The following is an 18,392-nucleotide window of genomic DNA, read 5'->3' as shown; positions in this document are numbered from 1 at the left end:
TAACCACTCATTCAGTAAATTTAATCTAGCTCACTCTTACATGCCAGACTACCTGGAGGGACTGAGGAGAAAGATGGTTGCAATTGTCACTGGAAAATGAATGAGGACTACAAAACACTCACAGATCCTCTCTGCAGGGTGAAAAGGTTCTCCAGCTTTGTTTTACCTGAACAGACCATTGTCATAAGAGAACTGCATTTATTAGAGCAACTGTTGGATGCTTCCCCATAAATCTAAAAAGGCCCAATTCATCTGACTGAAGGAGAAAACTGTTTGAGAATAATTAAAGTTTGGGTGAATAATCTGAGAATAGTATTTCTGCTGCTTCCTTATGCCCACTATCACCAGCTTTGGCAGAACCCATTCCATGTAGACAGTGAAAGGGAAAACCAACAAGTAGAAAGTAATGAAGGTTATACTTATGTGGGTCTATAAAATACAACTTGTAAAGTTGTACTATCTTATTTATATAATTTTATTTATCTGCTAGTCTGAGAGACTATTTTTGATAGCAAACCTAATAAGGAAAACCCTTTGTTCATGCTCTGATTGTCACACACTTCTGTCCATAGGCTCTTAAATTCTACTCACTGGTCTGCATACAAATAACATTATTTTCCTCAAACTACAAGCCACTTTTTCACAGCATGAATTCAATAGTTATTTTTAACATGCTGCCTGATTTTCACATGTGAAATACTGAATACAAACACTGTTGGCAAGCCACAGGCTTGGTGCATGGAGACCAGAGCATACTCCAAAGGCTTTATGCAGATATTGTCACAGGGGTAAATGTGATGTTCCCCTTCTCCCTGATTTACTTTCCCACCCTTTGGTATGGAAATAAACCTGACAGGTGCTGCATGCTGGGGGCTTGGTGTGCTGTCAATAAGGTTTACTGCTGCTCAAATTGTTGCCATGGGTGCTGAACAGGATGAGCTGCTGCTCTTCCACCAGCCGGCTTATCGCATGGAGGAGTGACGACACAAATTCCTCACCACACAGCTCACTTCACCTTCTTTGGCTTTTATTTATCACTTGGCTTTTGTTTGACCTTTGAATACTGAGAAATGACAAGCTGAAAGACAGCAGTGAGAGATGGCCTGGTATAGCAAGCATTCCTTTCAGCATGGAAACCCTGTGCTGTAGGAATTCACTCAACAGCTGAAATTTGATTTTTCTCTAAAGCAGAAATCAAAGACCAAGGTAGGTTGCTCTATAGAATTTGCATAAGGAGTTGAGTATCTCATTAGAAAAAGAAGTATGCACAGATTTAGTGCTGAGGAGAGGAACTGAAACCTAAACTGTGGCAATGAATCTCTTCCCTTGCCATACAGACCTATACAGCACAAGCTGTCCTACAATACTCATTTGAAAGGCCACAGGACATGACACCAAAACTGGAGATGGCACACTGGGGGCTACTGCAACTTAAAGGCAATCAATAAGGCACATAAAAGGTTTCCTACACCTCAGACTAGTGTGTAGTCTGGGTTTAATTGCTTAATTGATCTTTTTTTTTAATTGAAACTTAAATAAGATTAACTATCTTTTGAAAAAATATACTTTGAATGCTGTTTCCCATAAACTTTCTCTACAGTGTGTGTGTGATGGGAAGCTGTGCACCAAAATGTGAGGTCTCTGCCTGATTTCTATCTGCCAGCTGAGTGAACCCTGAAAGCCCAATCCATCCTTCATAAGACATGGAGGGAACAAAGAGTTCCCCATCTCCTCCGCCTGCTCCTAGCCCTGCAGCACTGTACCACGACAGTGAAGATGATTAAATCAGGGCCTTGGCTGGCTTGTTGCAAGAGTCAAAACTTTTTTTTAAGTTGCTGAAAAGTAGTCAGACTTCTCCCCCCCTTTTTTATTTTTTTGAAGTCTTTCTGTCTCTGCAGTCTATCCATGGAGTGGATACAGCTAAACACAGGATATCCAATAGCTACACCTCCTAGAAAATTCTCCCTCTGCTCTCTCTGATATTTGGCCTACACGGCCTTGTCCATTTTCTGAGTAAACTGCTTGCCATATTTAGATTTGGAATATAAATTCTTCCAGGTAAAACTATCAAGGAATTTGATGTATTTCCTCTTTTCTCCTTATGACAGAATGCGAGTTGCCCATTCTGGTTCTCACATGGAAAATTATACAATGTAGTCTATTACAGACAGAAAGACTCATACTGATAACAAGTTATAGGGATGAATGTAGGACAAAAGGAACTAAATGTAACACCCTACAAGACAAAAACCAAATTTGCTAACCTAATAGTGTACCACCCTCAATCTCCAGAATCTCACAAAACACCTCTTGGTGATGACCATCAGCTTCATACCAAAATGCCAAAATTCCACTTTTTAAACTAATTCTTGGCCTTTGTAAGTTTTCTTTCTTCTTTCTCATTTATTGAGCAGGCCTAATGTGTCCCGATTTATTGAAATCAAGACAAAGAGTAACAACAGTCAATGGCTCCACACTTCTGTTTTAGAGGTAGAAACATAAAGAAGTAAAAACCCCTGAGATCATCAATGCTTATATTGTCATAGTTGATGTAATTCCTAAACCTGAGCAGGTAACTAAAGGAAGGATGAGTTAAGAAAATATAGTTTGAATCTCCCAAAAATAGGCCAAGATTATTCAATTTCTCATACAGACCTATATCTGCAGGCAATTCATACATAAAATATGACTATAGGATCTAAGTTTCAGAAAACAAACAACAGCACTTTCTGAGTTTATTTCAAGACTACTGGAGAGACTCAGAGATTAAAAGGTAAGGGCTGCAATTGCTACAAAGACAAGTAGATGAGAAATTGTATTAAGAGACCAAGACTCCACAAAAGTGTGTGATTGACTATAAAGTTTATGAGCATACTTCCTCAAGGATTTCCTCTCAATGATTCTTGTAAAAATTGTTTCCACTAGCTCTGCCTGCATGGATGTGGATCCTGGTGTGCTTGCACAGAATTTTCCATATAAAGAGAAATTCATTAAGGTGCAACACATTTATACACCTTCATTTTATTACCATGAAGGTGCAACACATTTATACACCTTCATTTTATTACCATAAAGGTGCAACACATTTATACACCTTCATTTTATTACCATGAAGGTACAACACATTTATGCACCTTCATTTTATTACCATGAAGGTACAACACATTTTTCAACAGCCACAGCTATTGCTTCCCATTAATACCTCTCAGGCATTGCACCAGCATTCAGTCAGGATTACATGTGTGTCAAGCCTAAATCTTGAAACCAAACATGATTTTGAATTGTAATGCAAAGCATTCAGAAAAGAAGGCAACTTTGGAACCCCCTTCCATTTGAATGCATGTTCCGTTTGCTCAAAAGACTCACCTTTAATACAATTGAAAAACTAAATTTAAAAATCCCTTCCAATTTAGAACTTAATCTCATGGTATTACAGTGCTAGAGGTGTCTTCTGATAGTAGTGAGTTATTGAGAACAGAAACTACAAGATGAAAAGTCTGTGTGATTCAAAAGCTTTAGAAAGCGCAACGTGGTAAAGAGTTAAAGAAAAAGGAAAGGCAGTCAAAGCCAGCTGGGATGGGTGCAGAAAAGCTGCTGGGCAATGTGTGCTGACCTGCTGGGCACATCCTCTTCTGTCCCTTTGTCCAGCACGCTGCTCAGGTTGTGCTCTGCCAGGGTCTCCTCGGGCACCTCCTCCAGCTCCTCCTCGCGCTGCAGGGACAGCCGGTAGTTCTCCAGCTCGATGCGCTCCGGGGTGCCCCGCAAACGCTTGGCCAGGCTGGGCTCCTCCAGCCCGTTCACACTGGGACCTGAGGACAAGCCAGGCAATAAACAACAAATGCAACAGTCAGAAAGTCACATTTTTAAGAGAACTGAGCAACTGGGAGAAAAGGGGCACGAGGCAGAGGGAGGTAAATAAAGCGAGAGAATACCTTACGTCATTATCCTGTTCGCCACTACTGGGAGGCCAGACTGCAAAAGGGAATCTTAGTGGTTTTGGCTAATAGATACTAAAAAGAATGTTAAATATCCTAGTTGAGAGAGGAAATAGGGCCATTTTAGCTGCAAAAACTAGAGATGCAATGAAGTTTGTGTGGGGAAGGCCTGGGCACAGGCTGGATTTGTTATCTGAGACATGGAACGCTACGGGGCAACCTTGCTGTGTGTTAAAACTGGCACCAGCCAAGGGAAATCTACAGAGTTAAGGAGCAAGACAATATTGTTACTACTTAAAGATGAGGGAAGGAATGAAAAAGGCCAAATTTGAAAACTTTTAATAGACTTGAATTGATTGACTTCTCAATCAGGATTTGTAATGAAATGAATCACGGGGACAAATCTCAGAGAGACATTTGCAAGCAAAAATCCCAGAAGTCCCCAAAAATTGCCAGGATATGTGAACCAGAGAGTTGTAGAAAAGTATTGAGAAGCTTCACTCACAGTAGCACTCAATGAATTTTATTCTATCCTGCTTTCATCCACTTATTTTTTAAATTGCAGTATTTTAGCTTGAATACTACACCACTGTTGACCCCTTACCCATATTTCCATGCTTTTGTTTTGCTTTGCTAAACAAGTCACACCTTCTTCTCACTGAAGATAAGCTCTTCAGCGCTCTGATCATCCCCCAGGTCTCTGAACCTGTCCCAGTTTGGATTAATCTTTCCAGAACCTGGGTGATTAAAAGTGAACATGGCTTTCCAGATGAGGCCTTATCAGTGTAACACACAGCCCTGCCACAAATCTCTCATCTGATACACGCTGAGAACACACCTGCCTATTTATATGTCACATAATACTGGTGGCTTTTATGAGACTTAGATCTCTCTCCTTCTTTGCTTTCAACTGATAAGCACTTTGTTGGTAGCCAAAATTCTCAACATCATCTTGGTGCTTGACCTGGTACTTTCCACTATTACATTCCTTAGTTTAATCTTACAGTTGGCAACAATTTGCAGTTCTTAGTGGATGATGTGCTTGTCCTCCTCTGCATTGATGAGGATGTGAAATATTGATTCAGCCCTGAATTGCATTAGCAGATTTTTTCCTTGGTCTTTTTTTTTCAGTTGGTAACCTTAATGACAGTATTACAAAGATCAGATCCCAGATCACTTTTTGGGACACTGCATAATCTGTAGGTTACATCCAAACCCCTTATTTCCACTTTTATTAAAACCTCTTGTCTCTTATTTAGCCCAACTCCTTAGCTACTCACACTTCACGTACTTCTCTCCCATTTTATCCAGTTCCAATAATTATTTCCATGTGTCAGCATTCCTGTGTTACGCTCAAGTCCAGACTGTTCAAATGCACTACAATTTCCCTCATGGAGGTATCAATTGTCAATAAAAGCTGTCAAGCCAGTCCAGCACGGTCTCTGGTGAGCCCATGCCACATATTTTAGGACTTACCTGCATGAGGTCAAAGGACTTCTCTTGCAGAACTAGCAGGTTTTAGTTATTCCTTAAAAGGTGTTACACCTACTGTTTAACTGATATATACTTGTTCAGAACACTTTTTAAAGTTTTTTATTTGTTTTGTTTTCTTTTTAGTTTATCTGCAGGACATACTTCTGTTACCCAGTGGTCCACAGTATTTCCTGAACGAGACAGTCAAAGTATATCAGGACAGCTTGATTTAATCAAAAGTTGTTACCACAAAGCTCACAATTTCATTTTAATTTCTCCCACTCTTCTGAGACAAAGATTATTTGTTTCATTGTATTAGTCCTCATTTCCCAATCCTGCTGCACACTGACTCTTGCTCCCATGAAATACACTTCTGTTTTCCCTTACCTTGCTTTTACCTACATGCTAACAAAACAGAGCTCTTTGCTTTGCTCTCCTTTGCAAAGTCTAACCCAGCATGAGCTTTGGCAACCTTTACTTTATCCTCACACATTTTCGCTTCCAAGACAGCTTTTGTTTCCTTTCTTCATCCTCTGTAGCTTCTCACTTTATTCCTAACAGGTTTTGGGGTTTTTTTCAGGAAAATTACTCAGTACCACCTTCATATTTCACACAAAATTACACAGGTCTTTACATAATTCCTGGCATCCATTTCCAATCCCCCTCCCCTGAGATAAAATCTTGAAGACAACTGCCAGAAGTGTTTTTCTGTCTTCCTTAGTATGATTTAACCCTTCCATGATGTGGCCAAGTGGCTGCCATGCCTTTAGCTGGAACCCCAGAGCTTTTTCATGGTATAAACAAATAAGCTTGGTCAGATGGCACCACTGCCTTGCATTTCCAGGGATACTGTGGTCTCCACCATCTCCTGCTGCTAAGCCTTCTGTTGTGCCTTGGTTTGCAAAGTTTGGTGGAACTGAGCTGCCTTTTCCACTGGGATTCACTCTTTTCATTCTCTCTCTCCCTCTCTGGTGATACCAACTCATCCAAATCTATTTTTGCAATCCTTGTTACATTACCCAGCCCTGAGTTCACAGTACCAGGGGAACTGACCTCGAATTTTGCTCTGCCACTTTGGCTGACAGTAGAAAAAAACAGGACTCTGGGTAACATAGTAACACTAAGGTCAGGGAAAACAAACAAGGAATACATTAAAATAATGATTTAAAAAAAAGGTTTTGTACTACTCAGAACTTTTTATACACATGAAGTCATCAGCAAGGCTCAGCTACTTTAACAGGGATGTCTTTCCACAAGCTGTTTTTAGCTTACTCTCTTCTGATGCAAACCCTGACATAGCTGCAAAGTACACTAGAAAAAGAATTCTGAAAACCAAAGAACAAGAACTTTTATCTGTCTGATATTATTTCACTCTTTTTGTTTTCTTACCATCTTAGGGGCTTTTTGTCAGCCTTTTCAAAGAAAAAAACAAACAAAAACCCAAAACACCCAAACCCAAACAAACAATTGCCATATAATTAAATTAAATGGAGTAGAGTTCTTTAAAAAAAGGCTGTTTCAATAATCCAATATCTAGTGTGGGGAGAGAGACTGGCAGCAATCACTGCTAGGTAGAGAAGGACTGAAAATCAAGCTGACATCTTTTTACAAGCATTTCATGAACATATATGATCCTTCAGGAAAGTTTTTCAAAACACAAAGCATCCCTGCCCTTCTCATCACAAGGACCCAGTGTAACTGGGACACAGAGAATGAAACAAATCCTGTCACAGCACAAACTGTAAGTGGGAGTGACTCAATGCAACTGTGTTAAAAAATCTTAAAAGAAAGAAAATCAACCTGAACTTTAATGCAAAAAGATGTGGTCAAGCCAAGATGTCCTGTGAGCTTGACAAGCACTCCCTGCCTCAAAATCTCAAAGTAGAAAGGGCATTTCCAGCACTTTCTCTTATTAACTTATACATCCATACACTTGAGATGCAAAAGTGGTCACATCTCTCCAGTCTGCCAAGAAAACAGCTCTGCATCAGAGAACATGATACAGAAACTCCACTACCAGTTTAAGCATGGGATTTCTAGGAATTTGCACTACACAAATTATTTAGTTTATTTCACATATTAGTTTTATTTCTAAAAGTTGTCTGTTTCTACAAGATGCCATGCATTTAGCAAATCTGGCTGTCTGCAAAGTCACTGTCCAACTTATTAACAAATACGAAACAAGAGAAATGCTGCTGATAGCCTTGCACTGTAAAGCCATCAACTATGAGAAGGGAAAGCACTGCACTTCACAAACTTATACAAGGGATGAAAGTAAGTATGAGATACAAGCATCACTGAAGTGTCCAGATGATGGACAATTCCCCCATTTTATGTTCTAAAGTTTACACCAACTAATTTGATGCTACAATTAAAAAACCCATAAAAAAACTACAATAAAATATAAATAAGACTGAGGAATTCTGAAGCTTGCTGCCTGCTCTCATTTCTCTCCCCCACATATATAAGGTGCTAAATGCATGGGCAAAGTGTGTTCCAAGGCAGTTCTTGTAGACCTGAAGTCCCTGTGGAGGGGAAAGCTGCCTCTCTTTAATCAATACACTATATATCCCAGATTGTTCAGAGTGCACCCAGCCAGCACCTGACCTTCTGCTTGGCCCCACAGGGACAAAAGTCAGCAACCATTCACAGGTGAGGGAAAAGGCTGCCATGGCTGCATCAGCCAGGAAGAAAAGCTGTGTTACTACCCAGAGAGGGGAGCTACCTCAAAGCCAAGTGTAGCTTCTTGAACAATCAACTGAACAGCTAAAAATTCACAAACAACATCCAAAATAGGACACATTTTAAAACCTGACTCTTTACTTTGGAAGAGTCAGTGGGCCATGAACATTACATAGATCATCTGAAGGGAGCTGTTTTTCTTAACAGGACAGGCTGCTTAGCTGCTGCATGAAAGCTGCCAGAGCCCCTAATTTATCTCAGCTTTGACAGAGCTTGCCTCCTGAAATGATAAGTGTCTGATCAGAGATAACATTCCTAACAGAACTGCTCCTTGCCTGCATGACTGTGTCCTATTCCAGCAACTTTGGCAATTCCTGGAAGGCTTGAGAAGCTCCTCTTGAGAGAGGATCCTATCTCAACTCACCTCCAGTATTACCTTATTCTGTAAAATCTACATGTTATTCCCATGGGCTCAATGAAATCCTGCCAAGGTTACTCCTTGACACAACATTTCCATGCTGAAGATGCAGGAGAGAACTGGGAATCTGAGAACAATGAATTCTTCACAAAGGGAAAATACCTGTCTATTTTACTAGAAGCTGTTTTTCAATTACCATGCGGTACCTCTAGACTCGCTTTTCTTAGCTTGCTATCTCAATATCTGAATAAAGGTGCATGTCATCTCTTGTCCAGTATTTTGCACAGACTTAGCTGTGGCCTTGGGGAATTACGGAAATTCAAATAAAGGAGTCTGTGAAACACATGCAAAAGGGGGAAGGAATTAATAGACTCTCAGGAAAATCTTCATTATGGATTTCCCAAAGCTTGTGGTTTTGTGGTAATGTGAAACACTGTACCTGTTTGTTTCCACTTGTCCTTTCCAAACACTTCAATTCATTCCACCTCCACACAATTGTTTGAGAACTGTGTCAGTTCCCTACAGAAACAGCAGCTCATTGCCTGTGACCAAGTATTGAAAAGGAAGATGGGAACTTTTCCAGGGGAGTTTAAAAGTGATGCAGTGAGCTTTGAGTTTGAAATGCTGGAAGTCCTCATGTTCCCTTGCAATTAGTTTCTGAGAAATACCTTTTGGGTAAGGTTTCTGAAGTGTGCTACCAATTCAGCAAACATTGTCACTGAGGTCTACACCTCAAAAGGTATAGACCTCAAAGGAGAAGGCAGCAAATGAGATCCAGCAGCATTCTTAGCTTCTCATTTTTAATCTCTGTTCACATCACATTGAGTTTCAGGATTTTTCCTAGAAGTTTCACCCTCACCCACTTCAGTTCCACTAACTGCCTGTTTGTTTTCCAACTCCACTTCTTGTCCAAGGGCCTCAAAACGCTTTACAAGTACTAGCACACAAAAACAAACCTATTTTGGAAGTAGGTAAGTGCTGTAGAGGCACTGCACAAGTCCAGACACAGAGATTAAATACCAGCAAGGCAATCTCACAACAGTCTGGTGGCAGTGCCAAAAACAGGATCCAGAATGCACAACACCAAGCACTTCACTCTCAACTTCACTTCAAGTCAAGAAAAAACACTTTTGATGTAAGGAAGTGCCCAGCACTGTGTGCACAATAAAAAAAAGGAAATCTTGGTATTGAAGCTCATGCTAGATGCTGCACACATTCAAACAGTAAGTCAATTAAGACATTCCATTCAAATAAGTGCAACTGATTTCTTTTGAAATCCTTTCCAGAATCCTCTCAAAAATTATTATCTATAGACACTGTAAATTTCTGTACTGCCCAGCAACAGATACATACACCATGTCCATGGTAATCCTGAACTGACTACAGAAGGGTGTAAAATGGAATGGATTTTTTAAGGGTTAGTAAGAAGTTCAATATTTTCAGTCTGGATTCATCTGCCCTTTTACATTTATCTTCTCTTTTAGGAAATTTCTCCAGGGAACCCCTGGCAAGAGCCCAACAGACCTGCTACATTCTTGTCAGTGCTTGTTTGCACAGCCCCACATCACGAGCTGCAGAACTGACATTTCCTGGTAGGAGGCCCTGAATTTGGATAAGCACATCCACAAAGGCAAAAAGGGCAATACAACACCTCCTCAAACAGACACAAGAACAAATTTATTTGAATGTCAATACTTCATAGTACCCTGGTTTGGGCTGGGATAGAGTTAATTCTCTCCCTAGTAGCTAGTACCGTGTTTTGGGCTTGGTGTGATGTAACACTGGTGACAGGCTGATGTTTTGGCTGTTGCTAAGCAGTGCTTACCCTGGGTCAAGGACTTTGCAGCATCTCATGCTCTGCCAGTGAGCAGGTGCACAAAAGGCTGGGAGGGAGTGTGGCCAGGGCAGTGACCCCAAATGGCCACAGGGATATTCCATCCATAGAATGTCATGGCCAGAACATAAACTGGGGGAGCTGGCCAGGAGGGACTGATAGCTGCCCGGGGATTAGCTGGGAATCAAACAGTGGGTGGTGAGCAAACTGTAGTGTGCATCAGTTGTTCTTTGGGGTTACTCGTCTCATTCCTTCCTTTTCATTACAATTGTTGTTGTTACGTATTGTATTTGCTGGGATGCCCTGATGAAGGCAGGAATGATGCATCTGACTCCATGTTCTCAGATGGCTAATTTATTACTTTATTATACTATATTACATTTATACTATATTATATTAAAGAATACTATACTAAAGAATACAGACAGGATACTTACTAAATGCTAAGAAGATAATAATGAAAACTCCTGACTCTTTCAAGAGTCCTGATACAGCTTGGCCCCAATTGGCCAAATAGTGGAAACAACTCACAGCAGAATCCAATTAAATAATCACCTGTGGATAAACAATCTCCAAACACATTCCACATGTGAACACAACACAGGAGAAGCAAATGAGATAACAATTTGTTTTCCTTTTTCTCTGAGGCTTCTCAGCTTCCCAGGAGAAAAATCCTGGGTGAAAGAATTTTTTCAGCAGCCATCAAATGTCAATGTTACTTTGATACAATGCCTCGACTTTCTCTCTTACTATGGTAGGGTATTCCCAAGCCCTCAGAAAGCCTGAATTACTCAGCTGTACTATAAAGCCATTACATCTTGAGTTTTCTGATGTTTCCCATTTGATCCATAGCATTCTGCTAAATATAGAAGGCCTGAACTCAAAAAGGGCATTAGGATAAGAAAAACGAAGTCTACTCATAAGCAAGATACCCAGCATTCAAAATGTGCTCAAACCTGAAGAGCGCCCTCCTGAAATTATTCTGTAATGCACATATACCAATCCTAACAGTAAATACTAACTAAGCTTTCTAGAAGATGCATTCTATTGAGTCAAAGCTCTTGGGAATTGTAAATGCAAACTGGCTTATGCTGGACCTGATCAATAAAACTGTCCTTAAATTGACAAGCACCAACATTCTCAAGACTTCTGCTACCATGTCAGGCTCCATCCTCACACCATCAGCCTAGAAATTCTCCCCAGCAAATTTGGGACCTAAACAGAGAAATGGGGAGATTAAGCTGTACAGACAGAAAGGTGTTTAATCAAAAAACCATCTGGTGCAGAAGAACCCAGTAGAGTTATCAAAGAACCACTTCTAGTGCTGGCCAAGACGTTTTACAGCATGAATTCAGCAGCACATGAAATAAAAATCGGTGAGATGTTGATATCTACTGGTGCCCTAAGCAATGAAGAGCAGAAAGCCTTCAAACCACTCTAATGTGTATAGGAACAGCTGACAGCTAAAATACTCAAGGGATTCTGAAACAGACAGCCCAGAAACAAACACATGAAGGTGTAAATCCTCCTCCACACATTCCACAATGTCCAGCTAGAATTAAGTTCTCCATTCTCAGATACTGCCTGTAAATGTGGAAGCTTGTTCTCTTCATAACAGTGAAAATTAATAGGACTGACTATTGAATGAAATTGAAAACTCACACATTTGTCTTATAAGTGTTGCAATGTTTTGCCCCACTCCCCCCATTATTTTAATTAAAACAGACTTCTAGAATTCCCAAAACAGACACTGACAAAACAGTTGCTTACTGCATCAGTAGGACTGAGTTTAGAACCAGCTGGCAATTGCATTGATCTGACCTTTCTCTGGTTTTAGTGGAAGCAACCAGAAGTGAATATAATTAGCCAGTTTCAGATCAAGGTCATCTGTAATTTATCCTTATGTCTCGGAAACAAACAGAAATTCATGTAACTCACAGTATAAGTTATGTTTGAGGAACAGTGTTCCTCATATGCATGAAATAGCAGCATTATGTAATGAAGGTTAGGAGTTCAGTATGTGGTTTAACAATACAGAAAAGTTGCCTTCCTTACAGCAGAGGAACAGAATCATCCAGGAGTGTAGCTATTTTTGACTCCTGGAAAGTGGCCAGTGTTGTCACTGGTGGGTGGAGAAGAGAATCAGGGGAAAGGAGGTATTAGGTCACCTAATCCAAGCCCCAGGGAACAATGCTAAGCTCAGTATTCCTCATTACATCTCTTCTGGCAAGAAAATCTTGATGTTTGTACAGAATTCACTGTTACTGCTGCCCAAACAGGTTTCGAGTCCTAGAGATACAGTATAAGTTATGTAGGGATTTTTAGCCTGTTAATCACTCAGGAGCATTGGTAAGTCAGTAAGCTATTACCAATCATGCTCCATTTTCCTGGTATCATCCAGGATGTCAGAGCTCTCCCTGGTATTTAGATCAGCTCTATCATATGTTGCCTGGCCTCATTTCCATTCTCTGAAAGAAGCTGAGTGTGGGAAGGCTGAAGAGGATAAAATAACATTACTTTGCAGGCATAAATTTTGTTCTGGAAGCTATTCAAGGTACGGTACCTCAAAGAACCACCTGGGATCTTGATGAGGCACATGCAGGGATTGGCAGGGAGAAAAAAGAAAAGAAAAGGCCACACTAGATTTTAGAACTACCATGACTTTGGTTAATGAGGTTTACCACTTTTTGAGTGAAATGTTCTCTTTATTTTTGTTAAATAACTTAGAAATTAATATTTAAGACTGATTGTCCAGTTATGATCCAAACAGTAACCCCTTTTATGTTGTTACTAAGAAAGCCTCTGCTATCTTATCTACTACATAACACTTGGTATCATTTATTCATGGTGGCATCTACCTCTTGCCACTTGTCTGTAGCACAAGTACAATCTGCAATCTCCCATTTCACCGTGAGGATCAGACAGGTGATCTCCAAATGTGCAAATCACACCAAGCCAAACCAAAGCTATTTCCACCTAAAAGCAGGAGTGGAATCTTCACTGGCAAGTGCTGCAAGCTCAAATCACAGAAGGCACAGGCAGGGAGCAGGAGGATGAAGAAGTGCCCAATGCAGGAGAAGGTTTGGAGAAGGACACAAGAAGCTCAACATGACCTGTCAATGTGCACTCACACCCCAAAAGCCAAACACGTCCTGAGCTGCATCCAAAGCACAGTGGGCTGCAGGGCAAGTGAGGGGATTCTGCCCCTCTGTTCTGGTGAGATCCCACCTGAATTCTGCCTCCAGCCCTGGGGGCCCCAATGCAAGGAGGAGGTGGATCTGCTGGAGCAAGCCCAGAGACACCACAAAGATGATTAGAGGGATGAAACATTTCTCCTGTGAGGAAAGGATGAGAGAGCTGAGCTTGCTCAGCCTGGAGAAATCTCTGTGGAGGCCTTGGTCAGTACCTAAGGGGGCCAGCAAGAGCTCTGAGAATGGACAAGGCATGGAGCAGTAAGACAATGGAGAATGGCTTTAAACTGAAAGAGGGTAGGTTTAGATTGGATATCAGGAAGAAATTCTTTACTGTGAGGGTGATGAAGCACTGGAACAGATTGCTCAAAGAGGTGGATGTCCTATCCCTGGAGGTGTTCAAGGTCAGGCTGGACAGGACTTTGAGGCATTTGGTCTAGTGGAAAGTGTCCCTGTCAAGGGCAAGGGGTTGAAACTTAATGACCTTTAAAGGTCCCTTCCAACCCAAACCATTCTAGGATTCATTCTATGAATCTTTCAGTACAAATTTTTATTTTTTATAGAAACTGGCACTTCTAGTTCCACATGTGACAATGGACAATATTTTGATCATTAAAGAACAACCCATCAGAAACCTGAAATTTTATCATGCATAATAAAATGTGGAATGTAATGTTTTCAGGCTCCTGTTCAATTTGTGATCAGATTCAAAACACCACCTGTGAACAGCTATCTTCTTTCTCTTTACTGAGCTAATAACCAGTCTGTCTTTTCTGAGGCAATGTCCTAGAGATTTCCATAATCACGGAATCTCAGAATCCATTTACATACTAAGCATGTCTTTATCTAATTTCTACCATTTATGTCAAGATTATCAGGTGCTGCAAATGGAACAGGCTGAAATCTTAGGCTGGCAAATACAGTGGGGAATATTTGCCACAAGTAAAAGATCCACATACTCCAAAAAGGTTCAACATCTGCTCCCTCATTCTGTTGCACATTTTTCATTATCTACACTTAATGTCACATACTCTTGTGTAAATTTTACAGAGCAATTGAATATTCCAAGCAATCCAGAGCTTCACACCTTAGTGGAATTTTTTCCCAAAATAGCAAAATTCTTGTTATTATATATGTAGATAGTTATATTAAAAATCTGGTACAGTTCCAGGAAGCAAGCTTCCAAAAGACTTATTACTGATTAAAAATAGTTTACACATCAGTTCTGATGTGTTTTCACATCAGCCTGGAAGTATTCAAAACATCTCTTGGGTAAAAAAAAAATCCTATTTTTAAACACTTCTACCCTCAAGCCATCAGATAAACGTCTATAACAGCAGAAAGGAGGATTATGAAATTTTCCTAAAAAAGCAAACGCAGCCTTCTGGGATGACAGCAAACATGAAAAATGTCAGACTAAACATACATTTTTGAGAGCAGATGTAAGCAACTGAACAGGGCACAGAAGTGCCATCTCATCCTTAAAGAGCATCTGCCCAGTTTTGTTCAGAAAGCTCAAGCTAAACTCTACATTGTAAGGATCAGTTCAGCAACTAATTCACCTTCCTTCATAAATACACATCAAGAACAGGAGAATAGCTTTGATGTTGACTCTGGATTACCTGCTCCTTCCCTTGAGATTATTTCTATTTGTTTTGGTTTTGTGGCTTTTTGTTAGTTTTTGTTTGGTTGATTTTTAAAATTTGGTTTTCTCCCCTTACTTCTTGCATTTTAAGATACATCATCAACTACATATCTCAATAAATTACACTGCTGATCACAAGTAGGTGGTAAAACTATAACTTCCTTGTTTAAATTTGTATTAATTTTTATTCACCCATTATTTTAGAAGTACCATCTTACACTGTTTCATCCCTGTTAGAGAAGCCATGACACTAGAGAAGAACCACAAGCACAGAAACAGCAAGTGTGAGGTATCTGTGTAGACTTAAAAGGAAGTCTGATTTCCACTCTGATGGGGACAATCTCTAGAATTCTCTAGAATGCACCTCCTTTCATCCTTTTTTTTTCCTTCTTAATTCATGAAGCAAACATGTGCTTTCTGGAGAGCACATATGCAGGTGCAGAGTTAACAGAACAGTGAAGGCTGTTGGAGTGGTACATCAAAATGACATTTCTAGCCCATGCACCAGCATATGAAGTTTTACCCTGAATGCTCATGGCTCCTCCTCAGAACTGAACGATCATTTTAACCTCAAACCTGGCACTGCTTAACACAGCAATGAAAAACTACAGGCATTTTCAAAGGCATAAAGCAATTACCTCCCTCCAAAGAAGGAAATTTTACATAGATCAGAACTGGTTTGTGTTTGTTCTGTGACCTAACATTTAAGTGTAATCTACTCAGGCCAAATATCATTCACAACTGAACTTTCAAAAATCATCAGCTATACCAAGCTTTTAGCTGCAGATGGTGGAGTAGGAAGCAGGAGTAGCATGTGCGGAAAAAATACTGAACAAGTCCCTAATGTAGACTAACTCTTTGTAATTTTGAGACCAGGAAAATGCAGCTCAGAACAACAATCCAGGTCTGTTTGTCATGTGAGAACATCACACAACAGGCTCTTAAGGGTCTTGAGGAAGGCAGGTCCCCTCCTTGTGTGCAGTCCTCAGAAAAGACAACAGTCCAGCCAGAACACGAGACAAGATTTGGCTACAAAGCTTAGCATTTAGTCATTTTCTGTCTTTTCATCACACCAAAACATCCCACCGCCACAGCAGATCTACACCAAGCAGAGGAACCAAAGCCTGTCAAGACTTTTACCTGTCACACTACAGGTCCCTGCTCTGCCATGGGTGTGACTGCCTTGGTCACAGAGCATGACAAAGAACTCTGGCCTGCAGCAAGCACACAAAACAACCTCCTCAGACACCAAGCTCTGTGAAGCCACAATGCTGAGAGCACAGCTATCCAAAGCCAGCTTTGCCAAGGCAGCAGAATACCTAGCAAGGAGGTGCTCAGCAGGCCGTGCTGTCTGTGCAATGTGTGCCCTGCACTCCAAGAAAACCACAACACAACAACAAAATTTAAAATAAACACCACAATACAGAAAGAGCCTGAAAAGTAGTACTTGGCAGTGACAGATGGCACATGCCACAGAGCTCCCCAAATGCCAGTTGTATTTGAGCTTGCTAGAGCTATTCATTCCACTGTCCCCCAATTCTGTAGCCCCTGCAGCATCCCTCACCTGGAACCAGTGGAGGGACAAGGGGCAGGACAAAGAAAAACTCAGAAACCTGAAGTTTGTTTGGAATTTATTCCCTTGAACATTTCACACAGTTGAACAAAAAAATATCTCCATTTCACAGCAACAGGGAAACCACGTGTTACATAATTCAGAGACACACACACACACACCCAAAACAAAAACAGGTTAAAAACAACTGCATAAATCAAAGTTTCCAAAGGGACTATACAGCGGAGACATGAAGCCTTTCTGAGCACTAAATCATCTCACTTGAACATTATCTGTCACTGAACTTATTTTATGCACAGTCCCCTCCTTTTCTCTGAGGGAAGCAACCTCAAAATAGTATTAGTCAGATTTCACTTTTCAAAAAAACAGACATTTTAATTCTGCAATTAAAACAAAAATCCAACTCTTTCACACAAACTTAATACTATTTTTCTAAGACAAAAACATTCAATGAAGCTCTTAAAGTGCCCAGAAAAATTCATATCACCCTTCAGAATATACACATACAAACAACAAATATTCCAGTGGCACAAGTCTACAGGTCTGAAAGCTAGAGAGTGAGAGAGGAGGAGTTGGGAGCCCAGTAACTCCCAAGACAAAGTGTTCTTAGCAGGATCCAGCCATGAGTACAAACTCAGCACACTGTTGTTTTGTACATCCTTCTCAGTCCTCAAAACATTTTTCAAGATTTTGCAGTGAAACTCCATCAGGTCAGCTGCATCTCCTACTCTTAAGAACAAATAACCTTCCCACCACATCTTTTCCTTTCCAAATTTTCTGGGCTTCAAATTGCCAATCCTTTAGCATTCTCCTTTCCTTTATGCCAAAGCCACCCAAATCCTGATAAGAACACTGAAAAGGACCATGATGGACTGGGAACAGTCAAGCACTTATCCTAACAGATTCCTGGCTTGTTACTGAGAGATGATTCACTGGGCACTGAACTCTGGTTCTAGTCAGGCAACCTGTACACTCTCCTCAGCTTCCAAAAATACAGGGTCTGGTTCTGAACTTTGCATTGTTAATGTTTCAGAGAGAAGTCAATCTTCCATCAGATCTCTCTGCAGTTGTATGATGCCCCAAAAAAGGGTTCAGAACCCTGTGCCACGTCCTGCTAAACACACCACCATGGCTCCTCCAAACAGAACAGACAATATTCAAGGCACGCTAGTAGAGGAAATAGCTTTCAATCCCAGTTTGGTGGTGCATCCTGAAATATGAATGTTTTCTTTCTCTTTTTTATTTTTGGCAGGGAAAAGAGTGAGATAGATTTGTAAACCTTCATTGGTTTAAAATGAAGGCACCTCAAACAGAATGTCATGTCACAGAATTTGTTTGCTGTTATCTTCCATAATTGAATGTTTAAACTAGACCAAATTAAAACAAGAAAAAATCCCAAAGGTGAATAGTAATGAAAAGAAATGACCAAGTAGAGGATTTCATCACAATGTTTGTTTGCACAGCAAACAAAGCAGTATTGCTTTGAGCTGAGCCATTTTCACAAGTAAGGCATGTTCAATGTATGCAGAATGGTGAAGAGGCAATGCTTCTGAACAATAGAGGCAATGTTTATGAACAAGAAGCTTATTCCTAAACAGAAACATATATTTGTGTTTTGTCAGACACAAAATTGAATTGTGT

The 18,392-nt window shown here is 40.4% G+C and overlaps 1 protein-coding gene across 22 annotated transcripts in view; it reads right to left on the bottom strand.

The window, feature by feature from the left end:
* Positions 1–18,392, bottom strand: part of MICAL3 (microtubule associated monooxygenase, calponin and LIM domain containing 3) — a 173,086-nt gene that overhangs the window by 43,753 nt on the left and 110,941 nt on the right. For all 22 annotated transcript variants that reach the window (XM_063153805.1, XM_063153804.1, XM_063153813.1 and 19 more), the window contains one exon: positions 3,614–3,809. In XM_063153805.1, the coding sequence (XP_063009875.1) occupies positions 3,614–3,809 (196 nt within the window). The remainder of the gene's footprint in view (positions 1–3,613; positions 3,810–18,392) is intronic.

The sequence above is a fragment of the Melospiza melodia genome, chromosome 4 (genome assembly GCF_035770615.1).
Source record: "Melospiza melodia melodia isolate bMelMel2 chromosome 4, bMelMel2.pri, whole genome shotgun sequence".
Lineage (NCBI taxonomy): Eukaryota > Metazoa > Chordata > Aves > Passeriformes > Passerellidae > Melospiza > Melospiza melodia.
The sequence above is the reverse complement of the archived record's forward strand: the minus strand, read 5'-3'. Positions and strand labels throughout refer to the sequence as shown.